We start from the raw sequence: 21095 nt of genomic DNA on the forward strand, positions 1-21095 counted from the left end.
CCAGAACTGAATTCAATTTCTGTTGCATTGCTGAAATAAAGCCGAAATAATTTATTTTTAAGGAAAAATTTTTCGAAAAAAATCTAAAAGTCTTTCTAAGCCTATAGCCATGCTTTGACTTGACCCTCCCAAGATATCATTGTTTTTTCGGAAAATATGTCATTTTTCCACAACTAAAAATTCAATTCCTATTAATTATGATGACAAAGAGCCAATTTAATCTGTTTTAGGATAAAATATCTTGAAAAATTTACGATTTTTCTAAGTCTATAGAACAACTGTCCTTTAAGAAACTGACCCATGAAAAATATCGTTGTTTTTCAAAAAATATTACTCCTTACCTGAATTGAAATTAAATCCTGTTATTCCGACGATATAAAGCAAAAGCAATCTGTTTTTGAAAATAGAAATCTGGAAAGAAATTGAAGATTTTTCTAAGCCTCTAGCCTTACTCTTGGGTCCCGAATAAGCGGGGGTCCTAATAAGCAGGGGGGGGGGTTGGAAAATTTGTTAAAATTTAATAAGCGGGAGGGGGGTTGCGGGGGATGGAGATTTGGTGTAATGTATCCGACCGCAATAGAGCACGGGCTGCAATACTCAGACATCTTGAAGGAAATTTTGACACATACGAAAATTAGACAAGTGGGTGCTAATTCAGCGCAATGAAACACACTTCTCACTAAAGCTTTCTATCAAAGATCTGCTAGAATAGGCTGCTAATCTAGAAACTGCTGAGAATGGAAGGTGGTCATTCCTTATCTGGGTAAACTCAACCTCAGTTGTTCACCCTTTTTGAAGGGCTCTCCTACAAAAATTTAAAATTTAACAAGCAGCAAACAAAGGTCCTAATAAGAGCGGGGGGGGGGTCGGAAATTTCTTCGAAAAAAATAAGGGTGGACGCTTATTCAGGACCTAAAAGTACCTTTTTATCCAAAATCGAAACATTATAAAAATCGCTGTTTATCCAAAAATATTACTTTTATTCTAGAATTTTATTCAGTTTCTGCTAATTATGGCGATATAGAGCCAATCCAATCGGTTTTTAGAAAATAAAATTCTGGATAAAGATTGAAATTTTTTCTAAGCCTATAGCTTTACATTTTATCCAAAATTGACCCATTTAAAATATAGCTGTTTTTCAAAAAAATATCACTTTTATTCCAGAACTATATTCAATTCCTGCAAATTTGGATGCTTTAAAGCCAATCTAATCGGTTTTTGAAAAAAAAATTTCTGGAAAAATTGAACATTTTTTTAAGCCTATAGCGTCACTCTTTTTATCCAAAATCGAACCGTTATAAATATCGCTGTTTTTGGAAAATGTTTATATGACTTTTAATCCAGAACTATAATCAGATCCAGCTGTTTTTACGAAAAAGAATTTCTGGAGAACATTGAAGATTTTCTAAGCCTTAGTTTTTTATCTAAAATTGACCCATCTAAAAAATAGTTCTTTCTCGAAAAATAAAACTTCCAGGACTAAGCTCGATTCTTATTCATCCTGCTAGTTTCTAGGTTCAAATTAACCATTTTTAGAACAAAAAACTTGACGATTTTTCTAAGCTTATAGCTTTATTTATACATAAAAATTTGATCCATTTAAAACATCGTTGTTTTTCGAAAAATATGACTTTCTTTCAGGAACTAAATTAAATTCCCTTCAACTCTGATGATTTAAAGCCTAAATAATCTCTAAATAATTTCTTGGAAAATAATTTCTGGAAAAATCCTATGGCCTCGATTTTTTATCGACATTTGATCCATCCAGAATTTAATGCCAAAGTAATCTGCTTTTAAGAAAAACAATTTTGGAAAAGTTGGATGTATTGTGAAATTGCATATAAAATTTGATATAGGAAAGTTCATAGTTTTTGATGGCTTATTTTCCTTCGAATAAACCCTCTTCGTGAAAAAATAATTATCTCGATAGCCAAAATATTTTATATGATCGAAAATTCCCTAAAAAAGGCAAAATCTACGCTAAAAAGCAACGTCAAAATCCACGGCAAAAAGCAAGGCTATAGGCTTGACAAGATTTGTATTTTTCATGGAATATTTTCGATCGTCTTTATAGAGAAATAGCAATGAAAATTGGTTTATATCATTGAAAATTGAAACTGATGTTTTAGCTAAAAACAAATGTTAATAATTGGTGCTATGAAAATTGGTGCCGAAATGCAATGGTGAAGGTTTTTTTAATGGAATATTAATATTTTAAGAAATCATTTATATGATGAAATGATGAAATCTAGAAATCGGTATATCTTATAACGAATGAGCTTCAAAATCCTTACTGACCATAGAAAGGAAATGAAAGGCTTTAGATAGAGAAGAAAAGCTTTTATTGTAATACTTTTTGCAGTGCTCAGGAAAAGCCTCAACCTTCCTTCAAGTGAAATTTTGCCCTGTCTGCCTTCCTCAAAAACTTCCTTGCATGCTTCGAATAAAAGTTTCTTAGAAATGAATATTAATTAAAATCATCTGTTGCTTGCTCTTTACGGTTTGTTAAAAAAAGAAAAGTTAAAAAAACAAAGTCATTTCCACTCACCTTATACACTCATGTGAGGTCATGCATTGGCCCCTCTCAACTACTGTATCATTGGATAGCCTTCCTCCAGCTCATAGCCGTGGAACCGTTATGTTCTCAAGACTCTGACTTTTTGGGAAAACGAACTGAATCGATAAAAAGCCTTTAGGTCTATATCACTCCTGAACTAATCTGGTGTTGAACTTCTAAAGTCGTCGTTTAAGCACAAATATAACCTTGAAAAACTGCCCACCTTGAATAGAAAATTATATATTCAAAAAATAAAGGTAATTCCTATTTGGTTCTTGACATGATCTTGAAAACAGTGAAAGTACAGTTTCTACAGTTAGAATGACGACTTTTAAGGAATATGTTAGGCCTATAGCATTAGGAATATTTGAAAAAATGATTACAGTATGTTAATGCTTCAGTCTGAAAATGTTACAAGCAACCAAATAATTCTTCATTTGATTTTGAATACGCTTGACAATGAGTTGTGGTCGTAAAAACAAGTTTGTATGCAAATTGTAAGATAATAGAAACTGAAGTAAGAGCTTTCTTATACAATAACAATTTCTTCAGTGTCGGTGTGAGATCATGTGAATGTGAAATCTAACAATTCTATTTTCAGCTATGATGGTTTCACAAATTTCCGCTTTATTTAAATTTAGCAAAAATGATTTACTTACAAACATGTTTTAGTCCAATCTTTAAGTCTCTCTTGAAACGACGAATAAAACGTACAGTGAATTTACAACAACAAAAAATATCTTAGATCTCTGGGATAACCAGGAGAAATCTTAACATTATTGCACAACTGGCCTAAACAAATCCTAACGCACAACGGTTTGTCACAGTCGCAGTATTTCGATCATATCAACATTACTGATCAACGTGTTGGCTCTGTCTTCTGCTGGCAAATGCAGTGCTGCTAGCGCTCTACCAGTGTGCGACACAATATCCTCGTTTTTGTGCTGCTGAAGCTCCTCAAGATTCTGAACCATTTCCTCTGAGACAAACTAGGAAAGAAACGTCTTGTCAGGCTTTCGTATAGTCGATTGTTGACTCATCTAGTGTCAGTTAATAAATATTTCTTTCTGGAAACGATAAAGTAGAATTTTACATTCACCTTGTCATTTACGATTTACTGCAAACTGATGGGTGGAAAAGAAAGATTATCGGACAGCAAAAGTCTACTGAGTATACAAGTAGAATGCAATCGTAATAATTGATGTGCTTCTTTGGAGAAACTATAACGATTCGCTTTCTTGGAAATATATTCGGAAATTAAGGGTGCATGGATGTTAAGTAGATGTTTTAAAACTGGGGCTAAATAAAGGAGAAAGTAAGGGACTAAAAAGTAAGGAAAAAAGAGGGTATGTTGTCTGAAAAAATGTGCACTATAAGGGGGGGGGGGAGGTGTGTTGACAGTTTGTATTCGAAGAGTGCCGGTAGTAGCATCAATGATTGGGAATGACGAATACAGTGGAGATTGCCATGTTTGTTTATATTTTCCTTGCGGTAGTTCCGAAAAGTATTTTTGTGCCAAGGTTAAAAACAAATATCCCTTTCGCCAGTAAAGATATTTTTCTCACTTTTTATGAAAAATATCGCGCATTTAAATCAAGCATTTCCAGTGGTAGCAATGCAATTTCAGAATGCAATTTCAGAACACCTTAACAAAGCTTGTTTCTAAAAGGGAGCTACGTGATGTCCCATTAAGGGTCCTACTACGTTGTATGGATAATGTAACAAAATCGAAGGGCAGATCTCATAAATGGCCCAGGTTTCAATGTCTCTGGGATTTTTTAAGCAATAAACCTTAATTCGAATCTCGCAGATCTTTTCCCATTATTTCCAAATTAAACTTTACAGCAATAGAACCCAACACACCTCAGCTGTGCGAATTCGCGATTTGCTTTTATTTTGCCAACGCAGTCGAAGAGCTGCCAGAATATTCGCTAGACAAGTGACAGTGCGGAGAAGAATCTCTTCATCCCTTGTCACCCCTAAAACGTCAGAAACCGCTCGAATAATCTGCAAAAAACAGGAAAATCCAATATAACTTTGCGGTGTAAAAATACGTCGGCAATGAACATACCCTGTTAAAAATTTTGAGCATCCAAAATCAGCTTTATGTTATCATGATTAAAATTGTGACTATTTTACTCCTTAACGCTAGCATACCCACTTTAAAAAACGACTTTATCAAGACTATCAACAAGACACTGAATAGAAGTTATAGAGTCCTAGATACTTTGAAAACATCAGTTTCATCATCTATTCTACTATTCACGCATTGCTACCTCTGTCATTCATATATCTTCTAGAGTTTGCCACTTAGACTTGCCCCAACTTCTGCGAAGGAGACGGACGTAGAGGCCAAATAGACTTGGGGCAAGTCTACACACTACTTGTTTTCACTTCTTCTTTTATTTTTCCTTTCAGCTTTCCACTTTCCTCTTTAGCTTTCAAATAAATTCGACACGGTTAACCTTTTTTTTAATTAAATAAATTCGACACGACTGAATTTTACATAACTCAGTCGCTATATCCCATCTTTTCAGCCTTGAGTAGGCAGATGAATAAGAGTATATGTATACCTGTATGTCTGTCTCTAGCTCATTTTCCACAATGTTGTTGTTTGTAGAAATGTTGACAAGAATCTTTAAAACTTGAAGCTGTAAATTGCGTGAAGCTACATCAAATCTTAAGACTGCATTGACGTTTAGAAACATGACGATGTCATCCAAAACAAAACAAAACAACAACATTTAAAAAAAATAAAAATTAATTTTGCTACTGGCAATATTTTGCTTGACCTTAGATGTTCCTACATTAACTCTTCATAAACAGCCTCTAGAGTTCCACTCCATTTTGCTATAGAAATATCTGTTTTCATCAGACATACTCGTACAGCCTCATCTATGATATAAAGGACAAACCTTGACAGGTAACTCGGAAATGCGGAGAATTTCCAGCAAAACCTGCAAATGGGGCAACAACAGACTGTGATTCTCGTCCAGCGTTGTTAAGTTTGTGAGAACTCGAGCTGCTGCTAAAATGACCATGGCAGAAGAACATTGATCATGACGTAACAGGCCAACCACGTCAGGTATCAGTTCCTGGAAAATTAAAGAGGAAATCATATGACTTTCATCTTGTGGATAATGTCCTATATCAAAATAAATAAGTAAAAAACATATTCAAACTTCCTTGTCTCTAAATGTGCGTGCAAAGAAACGCGAAAGACGGGGGTGAGCATGTTTGAAGACAGTCCTAGGACTGTAAGCACCCCTCCCCCCATCAGCCGCAGGCAAGGACTGAACCTAATTATGCAAAATCTCGCAACTTACCAGCAAAATTCCCTGCAAATAATAATACGTGCAAATATGATACATGCACTTGTTTTTCATACGATCACCGCGAAACAGGATTGCTACACTCTTTTTTTATAAGAACAATTTTATAAGACCACGAGCCTCAAAATGGGTCAAAATTTAAGAACAAATTAAGAACAAGCTGAGGCTGAGCTACTGTAAAATGAAATTTTGAACAATGTTTTATCTCAGAAACGAGGATTTTTAGCGATGTGTGGGTGCTTTTTCGGTGAATATTAAAACATGGCGGCAAATTGAGTTTGTCTCTACGCACTTTGTTGGCAAAAGAGGCCTGAACACCTCCCCAGAACGAAAAGCTAGAAATCGCACTGCTTATACCCTATAAATTTAAGAACAAATTAAGAACAATCCAGCCTCAAGATTTTCGGAAAAATTAAGAACAATCAGCCTGAACTCAAATTTACTGGTTCTTATAAAAAAAGAGTGTATGTGATCATTACATATGTGATTCATTATAATTGTTCCTTGACTTCGTTACTCTTTTGCTAATTCTCATAGTCCCATTACTCTAATTCAACTAACGTGCATATATTGCTGCTTTGTCGCCGTGTTTATTTCCATTTTCTCCCATCCTTCTCTTCAAAATCTGAAATCATCGACTCCTCAACCTGTCAACCTCACTTTCAGCACACCACCAACAATACAATGAGATAGAGGCACCGTTTAGCAATGGTTCTTTTGAACTCTTAAAGGCTCTTGCGCAACAGGCATGCCTCTTTGTAGCTGTCTTGAGTCGCTCAGTTCGGGTTTTATTGGGTCTCTAGATGGCTCTACTAAAAATACGGAAATGCCCAAGCGTAACACAAAGCCTTTCTCACTTCAAGTCACCCCCAACCTTCTAGCGGTGAAACATGTGATTAGCAGGCGGGGCTTTGGGTCTAGGCGAGAGCTTTGGTGCCCTACAAAATAGCCGAGCCTCCACTGCCTTGCGGGTTAATCCTGGCAGATGAAAGTCGCTGGCTCGAAACTGGAGCAATAAGAGCTTTCGGTTCTGCTTGGGTGACCAAGCAGCTCTATCTAGGGACGGCTGCTTGTCATGAATTTGCAGGGCTTTAGAAAATGTAGAATAAAAAATCATGCTCCAAGAAACCTATCCTGAACAAATAATTAAAAGAATTGCTTGCTGAAATGTTAGGACACTTTTTAGTCCTATTGGTTTTAAGAAGAGAAAATTGCTAGACTGAAAGACTAGAAACACTGAAAGACTAGACTGAAACGACTCAAAAAGGGAGCACTTGACTCGGAAGATAATTGGGCGACAAAACAGAGAGCAGCAAGAGAGAGAAGACAACTCCAGGATCAGAACTGAACGAAGGAGCCTATTACTACTGTCGTTCAGTTCACTTAAAGGTAGCTTCGTCGTCGTGGGTCCGTTTCAAAATCGTATCAGTCCAATGCGTTTACATGATACCGTTTTAAATTCATCACTGCCTAAGTGCAAACAAAGAGCCAATGCCGTATAACGTACCATATTTATTTGACTAAACGGCAGATCGCATTTTTAGCTTGCAGATTCAATAACACGGTGATATTACCATTTCTAAATTAATTGCTACTGATACCACCAACTTGAAAGTGGTCTATTCCTCCATGGTTAAAAAATACAAGATTTCTGATGATTTGAAAACGAAAAGTTTGAACAAAGAGAGTGACGGGGCCTTAAGGGTCATCCAGATCGTTCACTTCGCAAACATGTTATTCCAAAGCAGTAAAAGGGACACAGCATTTTGCATATTTATCGATGACATGGTTACTTTGACTGTCTCTTTATCGAAATTTCATGGGCAATGAACAGAGAATTTGCAAAGAACATCCGCATTAGAAAGAGTTCAAAAACAACATGAATGAAAAAGTGATTTTATTTATTCTTTTAAACATATATTTCTAAAACACCTGACTTTGAAGTTTTAAAAGAATTTGCAAGTAACGTTGTTTAGCAAATGTTTCCGACATGATGAGTTTAGAAACAGAAAAAATAACAAGCTTTGATGTTACCTGTAGCTAGGTAGCAACGACAAGGGTTGGATTACCAACAGGGCGGGCAAGAATGGGCATAAAAACCCAGGAAGATCCATTCCAAGAATTTGTAGCAGTTCAAGGTACAAATAACGAATCAGAATAACATTCGGAAGCAAAGAAATTCGTATGGATAGAGAGGGGACTGTGAGATCAAAAAGAAAACTGATACTTCACAGATGAGAATTGTAAAGCACCAACCAAATAATGCGAGTCAAGACAGATAAAAACTACCTTTCAACAGATTGTAGGGCTGTAGCAAGAGCAGAGTGGAAAAGAAGTGAAATTTCAAAAAGATGCAGCATTCAAAGATTGACAGCAGAATTCTGAAAATCTTTGCAGTGGCCACAAAAACCGGTGAATAGGAAATGTGGTCTGTTCCAAAATTCGCTGGTATTATTCTCTGGTTGTTGATAAATGAGCGAACCAGCAAGCTTTTATTCAATATCATGAATGAAAATTGCTTGTATCCAAGGTATTGGCTGCTATTATTGCAACTTAGAAGCAAACAATTTGAATTGATTTTTTCGATTTGGAGCCAAACATGCTTAGCGATTCCAGGTGCAAACATGAAGGTGGAATGCGTACAGAAAGTCGTTCTCAACAGTTCTCAAAATGCAAAGGATTCAAGTTGCACAATGCAAAATGCTATACCTTGCTTACTTATTTAGGGAGGTTTACTTATTTCAAAAACTTGGTTCATGAACAGAATTAGGATGCAAAGTTTTTCTGGACTCTGGCACAATGGTATGGCTCAATCCTTACAACAAAAAGGGTCTCGATTAAAATGATCTCAACAGGAGGAGCACGGTAGACAAAGAAGTGATTACAATGGTAAGTGACTAACTTTAGCCTTAAGTTTGACAGATTTTCTAGTTTAGAAAAAGAAGGGATCGTATGTCAACTCAGGTAAGAAGTCTGAAATCGCAGCCCTGTGTATAAACTTTCGTGGAATCGGGCATTTTAATCAAGTGTTTTGCAACTTTTAAATGAGAAAAACTTGATAATCAATGAGCTGCGCAGGGGAATCCCTTGCTCAATGCCGTGGCGTGTCGGAGGCGTTTCGTGACTCAAAGGGCGGAGGTACACTGTCTTGTTTGACGGATAATTGGGGTTCATAGGCTGCTAGAATTTTCTTAAAAAACATTAAGATAGAACAATTGATGGAACAGAACCAATGGGAACCATATTGAGCATCGGTCAGAGAATTCAAGGCAAGTAAACCAACATTCGACATTTAACTAGGCCATTCTTCAATGCAAAGCGATGAAGAAAAAACCAATACAAGGAGAGGAAACTTTGTAATGTAAAAAATACCTACATAAATAAGTAAATATGACGAAATTAACCAATAATTCGCCCAGTAAACAAGGCTTCATCAGAGTGACTAAATGCCAGGCGCAATGTAAGAAGCTTATAAAAATGACAATGGCGAGAAAATTTCAGGACAAGCCTTGCCCATAATTGCAGCTTTTCTTTACATCACCCTTAAGAATTGCCAAATACTTAAGCATTCAAAGTTCGAGCCTATTTCTATTTACTTTCAAATCATATGTTTTAATTTTGATTCTGCTACAGAAATACTGGCAGGTTGGCGAAGCAATGTAACCGAAGACAGAAATGGTCATGACATGCTGCAAATAGTTGTAGGCCAAGAAGCCATTGTCAGCATAGAGCGGAATTATGTTGGCATTCCAGAAAGGGCAAATGAACCAAATGAAAATGTCGACGACAGCCTTGCTGTCGAATATTCACAAGTCTGAGGACGCGGTTTTATGCATAACTCTGTTTGAAAGATCCTCAAAGACGTTTGTTCTACAGTTCAGTAAAGATGCAAGTAGAACTTTCGTAGAAATTCATTATTTCCATTGAAACCATGAGATATGTTTCAAATAGAAAATTAAAAAAATTAAAGCTTGATTTTCAAGTACGTAGAATAAATCAAATAAAATGGATATACAATTGATAATATCAAAAGAAAGAAAAAATACGATATAAAGAAACAAATAATATAAAATATAATAAAAGAGAAATTTTAAAGCAAAAAGATAAGAAATCGTATTCAGTAGGAAAATTTATGTTATTTAAAGCATTTATCTATTTAACAGGAAAGAAACCTGAAAAATCATCTATGGTAATTTTTCCTACAATGAAATTATGTGGCTAAATAAAGAACATCTTTCGTCATCTGTTCCAATACCTCCTACACTTTACTGCTAAAAATCGTGCACCATCTCAGCAGTGCACTTATTTAACAAATGTTGACTCAAAGTAAAACGCCAAAAACATACATCACCTTTAAGATAGATTGATTTTCCATATCCATGGCCAAATTGTTGATAACATTTAATGCCTGAGCTTTTATTTCTTGCGATCTGGATTTTGTCAACAAAGGAATCTTTACCAGGCCACCATACTCCCTTACCAGAACCTACAATTCGATATGACAAGAGCATTCTCTAGAATTTGAATACAAATTGGTTTGGAAACAAGCATTAGGACATCATACATAACAAACCTTCATTCTAGTTGCCAGCTATTTGGAGAAGAAAAATGTTTCATTTATGAAGAAAGTTACTTAAATATGAAGTGACGGTTATGGAACTTACACGTTTATTTGGTATGCAATATTAGTTGGCATGCAATAGATAAAAAAGATGGTTGCAAACGTATTTCAACGCAACGTTTGAATCTCATTTTCCTTGCAACTAAAAAGAAATTTTAGATGGTAAAATTCTGCCAAAGATCTTGGAAAACTCACGCAATTTTTCAAGGGCAGATTCAGCTACAAAACGACACGAGGAATTAGTAAATACATTGTTTGTTTGACATTTTTTATTTGTGCCTTTTGTGCCTAAACCCTAACACAGATAAAGGGAAAGAGGATAAAAGATACAAGCTACTTGATGTTTCAAATATTTTGACAAGCGTCGTATCTCTGCGTGAAACAAAAACAGTGAAATTGTGATGATTGAACAAATAAACATTTCATAATTATGAACATATGACAATACCATTATAAAATGTTACCTAAGGCCAAGATTTAAAATACAAAATTGAATTTGCAAATACTGCAATATATGTGAGGTATAAAACAATCAAAACATTCTTCTCATTTGCCCTGCAAACAAAATTGTTAGACGCAGATATCGACTCCAAAATTTTATAAATATTGACAGTCTTATATGCATTTATAGGCAACTTTAATCAATATCAAAGCATTTCAGCAAAGAAGTCTCAATCCCTAGTGTTTGAATTTTATTTCATTAAAGAGTATTGTTTTCTGTTCATAATTATCGAGTTATTCTGACGTTTTGTACTTTGGAGCGTCAATGTTTGTTTTTCAATGTAGCTGAGTACGAATTCAATGAAGTATCCATGAAGGAAGATGTCGCAAATATGTAGAAGGATCCACTGAATACATAGAAGGATTCAACTGAAAACAGTAAAGCACACTTGTTCCCAACCACAAAGAAAATCATATTTTGGCTTTTAACCTAGTGCTACAGCAAAATCACCAGAGATTCATATGAAGGACTTAAATATGTTGAAGGGAATAGTTGACGTGAAGGAAATCAAAGGACCCTGGAATGATTTGACAACATGTTTTTGAATCGAGGATTGTCGCGTTACTTAAACAGGCTATAGATTCTAATGTCTAATTCAGAAAGTTGGCCCTAAAGACATTTTCTTAAAATGAATTTTGAAGAATATAAAAGAAATGTAATAAAACTTACTTGGAACTCTTTAAAAGCTGTAAGATTTCCAAGCTTGTTTAAGGCACTCAGTATTGACTTTTCATCTTGAGTATCCAAAAGATTCATCAATGTTCGAAATTGCATTTCTCCATTGTCAACGCCTTGCGTCTCATCTGATTTGAAGGAAATTTCAATAAATAGTAATTGTCAAAGCAACGTGTAAATCAATATCTTGCTTCAGAAGTAATGCAAAAGAAAGCATCTTTTCGTTTCTTCATTCAATTATCATATTAATACATTTTACTAAACCTAATAGGTCATTCTATGTCAAATCATCCTGCTAAAAATTGGCTAAAAGTTTTAATCATTGTATCGTCATAATGTAACCATTCTTTTTAATAGAAAGCTTTCATGGAAAAATAGAAAAATTGAAAATTTCAACTATATATTTTGTGTTGGTCAAACGTTATAGCCCGTTCATTTCTTGGGCGTTTTTGGAAAATTTTGATAAAAAGGGTGTGGCACTGTAGTGTAAGTTGTGTTTTCTATCTCCTCTAACCAACAAAAGTACACATACGTGCAAAAGGTATTGAGACACCTTCGAAATTTTAAAGACGTAACTCTTAGAGCGACGAAATTTATGCAATTTTTTGACGGTTTAATTATACTCTTTTCTTATTGAAAACAAATAAAAAAATAACAAATGGATTTCTTGATACAGGTTTATTCCGGTGGATTCATAGTACTTCTTTTATCAACCATACCCAACAAGTATTGACAGTCAAATATAACAAATGTCATTGGGAAAAGGGTGCAGTGATATGATTGCGCCCCTGTTCAACCCTTGAACATATACTCACAGATTCTTTCTTCCACCCATTATATTCTATAGACCCTCCTTTAATCACATTCTAGCTTAGCAGCAAAATACAATAAAATTCTTGTCACCTGGTGTTGCATATGATATTTTTTTTAAAACGAGTTACAAGAACCATTAGATTAAAATCAAAATAAGTTCTTATTTTCTTTGTCTGAAAGGTCCGTGAATTTTGCGAGAACAAAAAGGGAAAGACTTAACCCCCCTCTTTTTTCTTAGTCTTTCCCTTTTTATGCTGTGCTGAAGGCCCACGAGCCATTCCCTATCATTAACCAGCTAAAAAGTTGGCGGAGAGACCAAAATATATAGTTCTGTATTGCAAGAGCAATATATGTCCTTAACAGTGCAAGTACATACATATACCCTTAAGCTCGATACTTTTAACACGGTAGTTTTAGGCCTGGTCTGTAGATGAGAGGGCATGCAAGGGCCTCATGAAGAGGCCGAGAATGGCCAAGAACAATATAAGAAGTTCTGCAATACAGAGCTTCTCTACTATAAAATATTGTAATGCCTTCTCACAAACACGGAACAACACAATGACGCCGCAAACTGTACTGGCAAGTTTAGGGCAGTCTTTTCGTTGACATAATAAAATTAATCGTCTTCTCTAAAATTAATTTTTGGCAAATTGATTAAAATTAGAAGTAGTTCACATAATTCCTCTGATGTCATGTCATTTAGTGCTAATCCAGGAATCCCAGCGAGCTTATCTAAGAGGTCGATTCGCAATTCTCTAAAGAAAGGGCAATGCAGGAGAAAGTATTCATTATCCTCAACACCTGTATTACAGACACAAATTGGGCTGATAGTCTCAAAGTTATGGCGATTTTTTTTGCATTGAGCGGATTGAACAAAACACGAAGTTTTGTTAAGAATCTTAGAGCATCACGGATATCAAAACTGATCTTTTCTGTGGTCTTGTTATTTAAAGAAGCTTGTTTTTGAACTTGCCAATTGATTCTGACATTTAGACATCCTGCGTCAGCTTGTTCCATTCGTTGAGAACATTTCCAAAATATGTATTTGAGAAACTAGTTGTCCTACTTAATATCGGGTCGTTTTCACTCAGCCTCCTGAGACTGCCGATTTTTCCTTAGATTGAAAAAGTGGCACATCTGTATGAACCATCTCCTATCATACAGCTCTTTCCATCCTAATTCATAATAAAGCCGGCATCTGCGTGTACCTCTCCACGCCCCCCCCCCCGTTAAGGCAAGGGCTGCAGTATATTGTGATTTTTCTAAAATATTAGTCCTGTTTGGGTCATCTTTGTTATAAATGACATCGCCATAATTTACGTAGAGTTGCAAGTGGTAATGATGTAGCTCCGACAATATCATCAATGTATCTCTTGATTAGGCAAAGGAAAGGACCATCATATGAACAGTAGATCAAGTGTCCCTGATATCCAACAAAAAGGCATGCATAGCTAGGGCCAAGTTTACTTCCCATAGCAACACCAGTTGAAGGTAACAATTACCATTAAACGAGAATTCATTTGTAGTTAAAACAAGCTCGGCTAGACGAAGAAGAGTGTTGGTAGGTGGGGTTTGTTTAGGACGTTGATCGAGAAAAAACTTTAGTGCTTCTAATCCATCAGCATGAGGAATGCATGTATAAAGGGATTTAACGTCTATTGTAAATAAATATCTGTTGGGGCCTTTAAACTTGAAATCCTTGAAAAGAAGCAAGGCATGCGATGTATCTTTGACAAACGTAGACAGTTGTTGGTTGATGGGTGTAAATATGCTATCAAGTTAGGTTGCAATTTGTGATGTAGGACAGGAGACGGCTGATACAATAGGTCGGCAAGGGTTATCAGGTTTGTGTATCTTTGGGAGCATATAGAAAACAGATGTACGGGGATGTTGAAAATATAATTTAGTAGCGTTTTCAGGAAGGTTTCCAAGACTGATTTCTTCTTTAGTGATATTGATGACTGTTTTGTTGAAAGATTTAGTGCGATTGGTAGTTTGTTTGGCATAGGATGACGAATTTAACTGTGAATCACATTTTAGGTTACTAACAAGGCCATTAATATACATTAGAAATAAAAGTGGACAAAGCATTGGTCCTTGTGGGACTCCCGAGGTGATTGTTTCCCAGTCAGAGCTTTTACCATTCAACAGAAATCTCTGTGCATGATCATTTAGAAAGCTTCCATTAACATAAAAAGATTTCCAGAAATTCCATCATGCCACACCCTGTCAAAAGCTTTCGAAAGATCTAAGAAGACACCACGTGTTTCCAAACAAGGGACATTATCAAAGGAAGAAACTATTCTATGAGTTATGGCAAAAAGCCTGTTTATCATAGAGTCTTCGCGTCGAAAGCCAGATTAACTGGGCGATAAGAGCCTGTTTTCACAAAAATGCTTGTAAATAGCATCAAATATGATCTTTTCAAATATTTTCCCAAAAATCGGTTAAAGATGAAATTGGTCGATAGTTCTTTTCGATTTGTCTACTCTCCATTTTGTGAACGGGAACGATATTAACCTTCTTCCATAAAGAGGAAAATTTTCCATCTGCAGACACTGCTCAAATATAAGAAATAATTGCTTAACAATTGCTGCATCAAATCTGTTGTACCGAAATCCCTACCAGCCACGAGCTTTTTTGCTATCTAAGGATCTGATATGCTGGAAAACCTTTTTTCTAACAATGACAATATCTCTCAATGTCTTGTACAAATGCGGAATAAAATTAGGAACTGTAGTTCCAGTTGATAACGTCAAACATTGCTGCACAAAATATTTATTGAGGATGGCGGCCTTTGTCTGTAGGTTAGTAATAAATATGCCTTTTTCGATTAAAGGGGATATATTTGTTGTTTATTATTTAGAAGCCTGTTAAATTGTTGACTCTGAATTGTCCAATAGGCTTTAAATTGGGAAATATTGCACACATTCTTCTGCCCGTTGTGGTTATCTTGCCAAAACCATCTATCAACATCTTTATTCGCCTCAAAGTATTGTTTATACTCATTTTCAATGGCTGTTTCTTGACATTCAAGCATGCCTTTCCTTTTCAAAGGTGGTCCTCCTCTTAGCGTTAACAGGTAACTGCCTGCATCATCATTGAATGATCCTCCTCAATAAAATCCATCGCGATGCTATCCCTGCTTGATACTGTTGCGCTGGATTTGCCATAATCTCATCTTAGTCTGCACTGAAACTGGTTTTGATTTTGGAGATTGCTCACAAAATTACACAAGGGTGCAAGCAAATGCCCAGACCAGTTTTTGCAAGCATCCAATCACCTGCAGGGACAGCTTCGCAAGATTGTTTAGTTAATCTTTGAAATGCAAATGAATGATTTGAAAGGCCATTGATGATACTAAACGTTTCCAAAAAACAGTGGTTTCAAGACCCTTAACTTTTCCCCTTCGTTTTTTTCTAGCTAGATAGAAAGTGCTGAGGACGCAGTTGGAAGGCTCATATCCTCTAAGAGCTTTGAAAAAGATGGAATATCCAGCTACTTCCTCAAGCCGGCCCTGCCCTTTATTGAAATTCCCTTGTATATCATCTATTCAAGTTTTTCCCCAAACCCCTGGAAAATTACTTGGGTTACCCTTATTTATAAAGAGGGTGATCAGACAGGGAAATCGAATTACCGGCCAATCTCAGTACTACCTGTCGTCTCCAGGCCCTTTGAAAAACTTGTGTTCAACCAGCTGTACCAGTACCTTAATAAAAACTGCTTCCTCTGTTCTGACCAGTCCGCTTCATTCTACAGCAACATGTCTACTAAAGAATACAGATGACTGGTACAGTGGACTGGATACGGGAAATATGGTGGGTGTGGTCTTTATAGATCTATAGAAATGGCATTTGATACAGTCGACCATCAAATACTGTTAAAATACTTGAAATACGATGATTTTCAAGAAGGGGACCTGGCTTGGCTTGTATTCACCTATCAAATAGAATGCAATACTGTAGGGTGAATGGTGTCGACTTAAAAATGGAAAACATTGAAGTTGGAGTGCCTCAAGGATCGTGCCTTGGCCCATTCCTTCTTACCAAAGTAATGCATAATTCCACCACTTCCATGTATGCTGATGATACGAGTCTGTGCTTTAAATCAAATCTCGGTTGAATGAGGCTATAAACGAAGATTTTTCACGTCTTGTTTCTTGGTTGAAAGGCAATAAGTTATCCTTAAAAGTGACAAAAACATGATCTGGTCTGTACCAAAGCAAAGAATAAAGTGCTTAAAAGGTCGAGCCATAGCCTGCAAGTAAAAATTCGGGAGACGGAGCTTGGGGGTGTAAACAAAACCTTATAACTTGGAGTTCAGATAGACACCAAACTTGACTGGAGGATCACGTTAGGACCGTATCTTCTAAAGTTTCTAGGGAAATTGGTCTCTTAAAACACGCTAAGTGTTTTGTACCCTCCACCATCTTAAAAAGCCTCTATACTAGCATTGTAGAGCCCAATTTCCGATACTGCTGCTCTGTGTGGGGCTTTGCTGGTACAACCGAGATAAATCGTTTGCAAAAGCTACAAAACAGGGCTGCTGGACAGCAGTTTCGCCACACCCAGCCAACCACTTATTAAAAAACTTGAGTGGAAGACTATAAAAGAACTGATCGAAACTGAATCCAAATCAATGGTCTTTAAGAGCTTAAACGAACTCGCTCCTCAATACCTACGCAATTTGTTCACGAAAAGCTCACAATATGCCACGTCTGGTTTGCGAAATACTTTGACTGACCTTAGGTTGCCGAAGAAAAGCACCACAACGGGTCAGACTTATTCCATGCATGTAAAATATTAAGTGTGATCACCAGGGAAATACAGACATCAAAAATTTTTGAAGCACAGCAACGCAAAAAAGATATGAAAAGCAAGCAAAATCTCAGCCTTAAGTTTCAGTGGTGGAAACATGGCCAAATATTTGGGAGGGGGCAAGCCTATTGATTTGACAAGATGCCTTCCTTTTTTCCATTTGAAGAACTAGACTATTGTCCTCCAAAACATTGAGGCATAACTGAAACCCCAGGTCTTAATCTCAAAGTTTGGGGCCTTAATCTCAAGGTTTGGGGCCTTAATCTCAAGGTTTGGGGCCTTAATCTCAAGGTTTTTCCATTTTGAGATCTCAAAAGATTCAGTGGCGAAGCTAATCAAGAACAGGTGGCCCTGCCCAAAGGTGGTCAGGGAGTGTAGCCCCCAGAAAAATCGTGTGAAGCCACGCCCTAAAAACGGTCAAAAAATGGGAAACACCCTTCTGGATTTGTTGAAATCAAGATTGCAGTGAAACATTTTTCACTGTCAAATTTTGGAAAAAGGGGGATCAGGGTTCGGATCCTTTCAAGTCCCTTCTGCCATACATTGAAGAAGTCAAAACAGCATCACAAAAATTTATTCTAAAATAAGTAACGTTTGAAAATTTGTTCATTGATTGAAAATTTTGAAATCTGATTAATTTTGAAATCTGAAAATTTTGAAATCCATCAAATGCATCTGATTGGTTGAGTAAACAAAACAAAATAAACAATCAATGATCTGGTTTGGTTTGGGTTGGTTTGGCTTGGCGGTGTGAATGGGGTATAAGCAAGCTGTATCGTAGATGTTCGTCTTGTTCCATGTCTTTATGTTATGGCCATGGTGTAGTCATTTATTTTTGCTCCCATGGCATTGTCCTGTAATGTTGCGTAGTTATTTAAAGTATAGTAGAGTGTAGCCTAGTATGTTTGTAATATTTTGTATGGCTGATATAAAAAAAAATTGCAATCATTTATTAAAAAGAAATTGCTTGTACAAATAGCCATATACAGTGGTAATACATACTGAAAACAGAATTTATGAAAATTATTTAAAAAAGTAGAGAAATTTGTCACAACATGGATAGGCCTGATGCATGGCAAATATTTTCTACTTTTTATAATTGGCCTTTGAATATGACTTCCTTTGCTCTCTGCAGTCTGAGAGAAAACTATATTCATGTATGGTTTCTCATGAAGTCTGTGATATTCCTGACATGAACAGTAAATAGGACCAACAGAACAACTCAAAACAATTTGATTTCCATAAATGCCACTCATTTTGAAATGATTGATTCTTGTATTTAAATCAAGTGACGACAGTGTAGGCCTTTCCTGCCAGAAGCTTCTAGCAGCAAAAACTTCTTCAGAAGCTGCATCAGTTAGTTTGACCCATGATAACAAAATAGCTATTTCTCCTAAGGAAAGCCTGACTTTGGCTTGAGTGAAAATTCTTTGTGACCACAGTGCAGAAAATTAACACATTATACCTAAACATAGGGATCCAAAAGTTTAGGTCCTGCCTTTGTGAATGAGCAGGACCTGAGGTCCTGCCAGTTCTGAAGGGCAGGAATGCCATTATTTTCTTCTAAAATGTGAGGCAGGACCAAACACAGGGCTATGAGGCGTTTGCCCATTGTTGGGCAGGACCAAACGTAGGGTTTATTTCTGCCTACGAGTATTGGGCAGGACTTGCCACATGGCCACATTTTTGGTGATACCAACTTACGTACAAGATACTTGAAATTCCATTCCAGTCACAATATGACACCCTGTGTCTCCACATTAGAAAAGGGCATATTGATGAAGAATAAGTGTAGAATAAGACAAGAGATGCCTTTAAATCAGGCATAAAAGGATTTCAGCACATGAATCATTTTTTCTTTTCTTAAAATTGTTATCTTTGGAAATTTGTAGCCCTGCCCAGCACAGCAAGCAGGACCTCTGGCTTCGCCACTGGCCATAATGGGTCAGAGCCGTCGCTCTCATGCAAATGGTACCCCTCGTGTCAAATATGTTCCTGACATGTCGATATCTCAAACATGAAAAAAATAACAGATTATTATATTTATGTATTGGGCAACTCTTCTATATCCGTTTTTGCTAAACGTCGAGTTATTGCCAATCGCTTTCTGTTGATATTCAATAAAGTAAACCAACCAATACCAATACACACTTTTTTATAAGAACAGGTAAATTTAAGTTCAGGCTGACTGTTCGTAATTTTTTCAAAAATCTGAGGCTGGATTGCTCTTAATTTTTCCTTAATCTAATAGGGTCTAAGCAGTGCGAGGGGTAGCATTTTGGCTCTTCAAAATTGCATTTTTCAAAAGCTCAGCCTCAGCTTGTTCTTAATTTGTTCCCAACTTTTGACCAATTTTGAGACTCGTGTTCTTATAAAATTGAGTTCTTATAAAAACTCGTGTTCTTATAAAAAAGGAGTGTAGGCCTTATAGACCGGGTTTTCAGAGGTTGGAATATCTGCTTACCTTAAACGTAAAATAATTCATACCTTTTTCTTCACCAGATTTTTCTTCCTTTTCTTGCTCCTTAGAAAATTTGTAGATAAAGAGGCTGAAAACACCAAGTAGAGCTAGTCCTACGCCATAAACAAGAGTCCTAACATTTACTGTGCCATACGCCATGTTTGAAATCTCGTTTTGAATTCCCGCGCCGCGATGCGCCTTCGCTAGTCTTTTTGCGTGATTTTCCTTGAAAAAACGCCGTATTTAAAGTTTTAAATCCATAGTTAAAACCAGGGGTGCCACCCTGAAAAGTTAGGAAGGGGGCAGCACTGATAACAACATATTAAACAAATAAATATTAAAATCTCAAAAGGCATTGACGTTCTTGCAAAAATGAGACACTTAGCTCCATTAGCTGTCTTAAGAAACCTTTATAAAGCTTACATTACTCTTGCAATTACAACTTGGGATAATGCTTTTAGATATCTGACCAATACAATCAACTCTAGCTAAAACAAATCTGTTAAAATAATGTGCTTTGAAAATGTGAAATCTAAAGCTATTCCTTTATTTTCCAAACTTGAACTTTTTTAAAATTTGAAGGTTGCTATAAACAGGAAACTGCTAAATGTATGTACAATTCATAATGTTAATGATTCATCAACTCTAAATAAACTTTTTGAAAAAGCCAACAAAAGGCATAACTACAAACCCCGTCATGCTACAAGCAGTAATTTTTTCCTGTGAAAAAACTTTCTGGCCTTCAATGGTGTAAAGGTTTGGAATCAAGTCCCACTAGAATTCACATCAACACGCAGCAAAATTATTTTTGGCAAACAGTTTCCGTAATTACCTCTTGCAAAGCTATTCTGCTGAAGCAAATAAGCTTTAGCTTTAAAAATTTGTTACAATCGACTTGCAATCAACCTTTTTTCCACCCAGACAAGTATCCTAATTTGTTAATTGCCGCTCACCCCCTTCTCATGATCCATTTCCTGTTCTTTTCTTTAGTTCCCTTCGATTTTTACTATTTACTTCATATATACTATTTCTGTTCGGAGCTAGAGCACATCAACATCATATGTCAATGCCATATCGAAATCAGATTTACTTACAAAGATATGAAATCAGATTTTGACACAATGGATATCTTTATTGAAAAACACAGTACGTATGGATTGAGAAGCTGCCACAATAGCTATACTACTGCCTCTATTATATGTCTCTATCTTTTCCTTTTCCTTTACACCAACTCTGTTATCTCCTGTTATCATTATTATCAATTTGTTTACAGTAGGCTGCTAGAAAAGTAGCTAATTTACTGCTAAGGCCTAAAGT

At 36.2% G+C, this 21095-nt stretch overlaps 1 protein-coding gene across 1 annotated transcript; it reads right to left on the minus strand.

The window, feature by feature from the left end:
• Positions 1 to 868: 868 nt before the first annotated feature.
• Positions 869 to 20067, minus strand: LOC135692702 (armadillo repeat-containing protein 10). The gene is made up of 7 exons (XM_065210951.2): positions 19805 to 20067; positions 11682 to 11815; positions 10241 to 10375; positions 5473 to 5652; positions 5131 to 5208; positions 4421 to 4564; positions 869 to 3546 (listed from the first exon to the last, which is right to left on the minus strand). Exons 1-7 carry the CDS (start codon positions 19935 to 19937, stop codon positions 3379 to 3381), a joined length of 972 nt encoding a protein of 323 aa, XP_065067023.2. The 5' UTR covers positions 19938 to 20067; the 3' UTR covers positions 869 to 3378.
• Positions 20068 to 21095: the final 1028 nt, after the last annotated feature.

This window comes from Rhopilema esculentum, chromosome 3, assembly GCF_057945365.1.
Source record: "Rhopilema esculentum isolate cy_ngs chromosome 3, ASM5794536v1, whole genome shotgun sequence".
In the NCBI taxonomy this organism is placed as follows: domain Eukaryota; kingdom Metazoa; phylum Cnidaria; class Scyphozoa; order Rhizostomeae; family Rhizostomatidae; genus Rhopilema; species Rhopilema esculentum.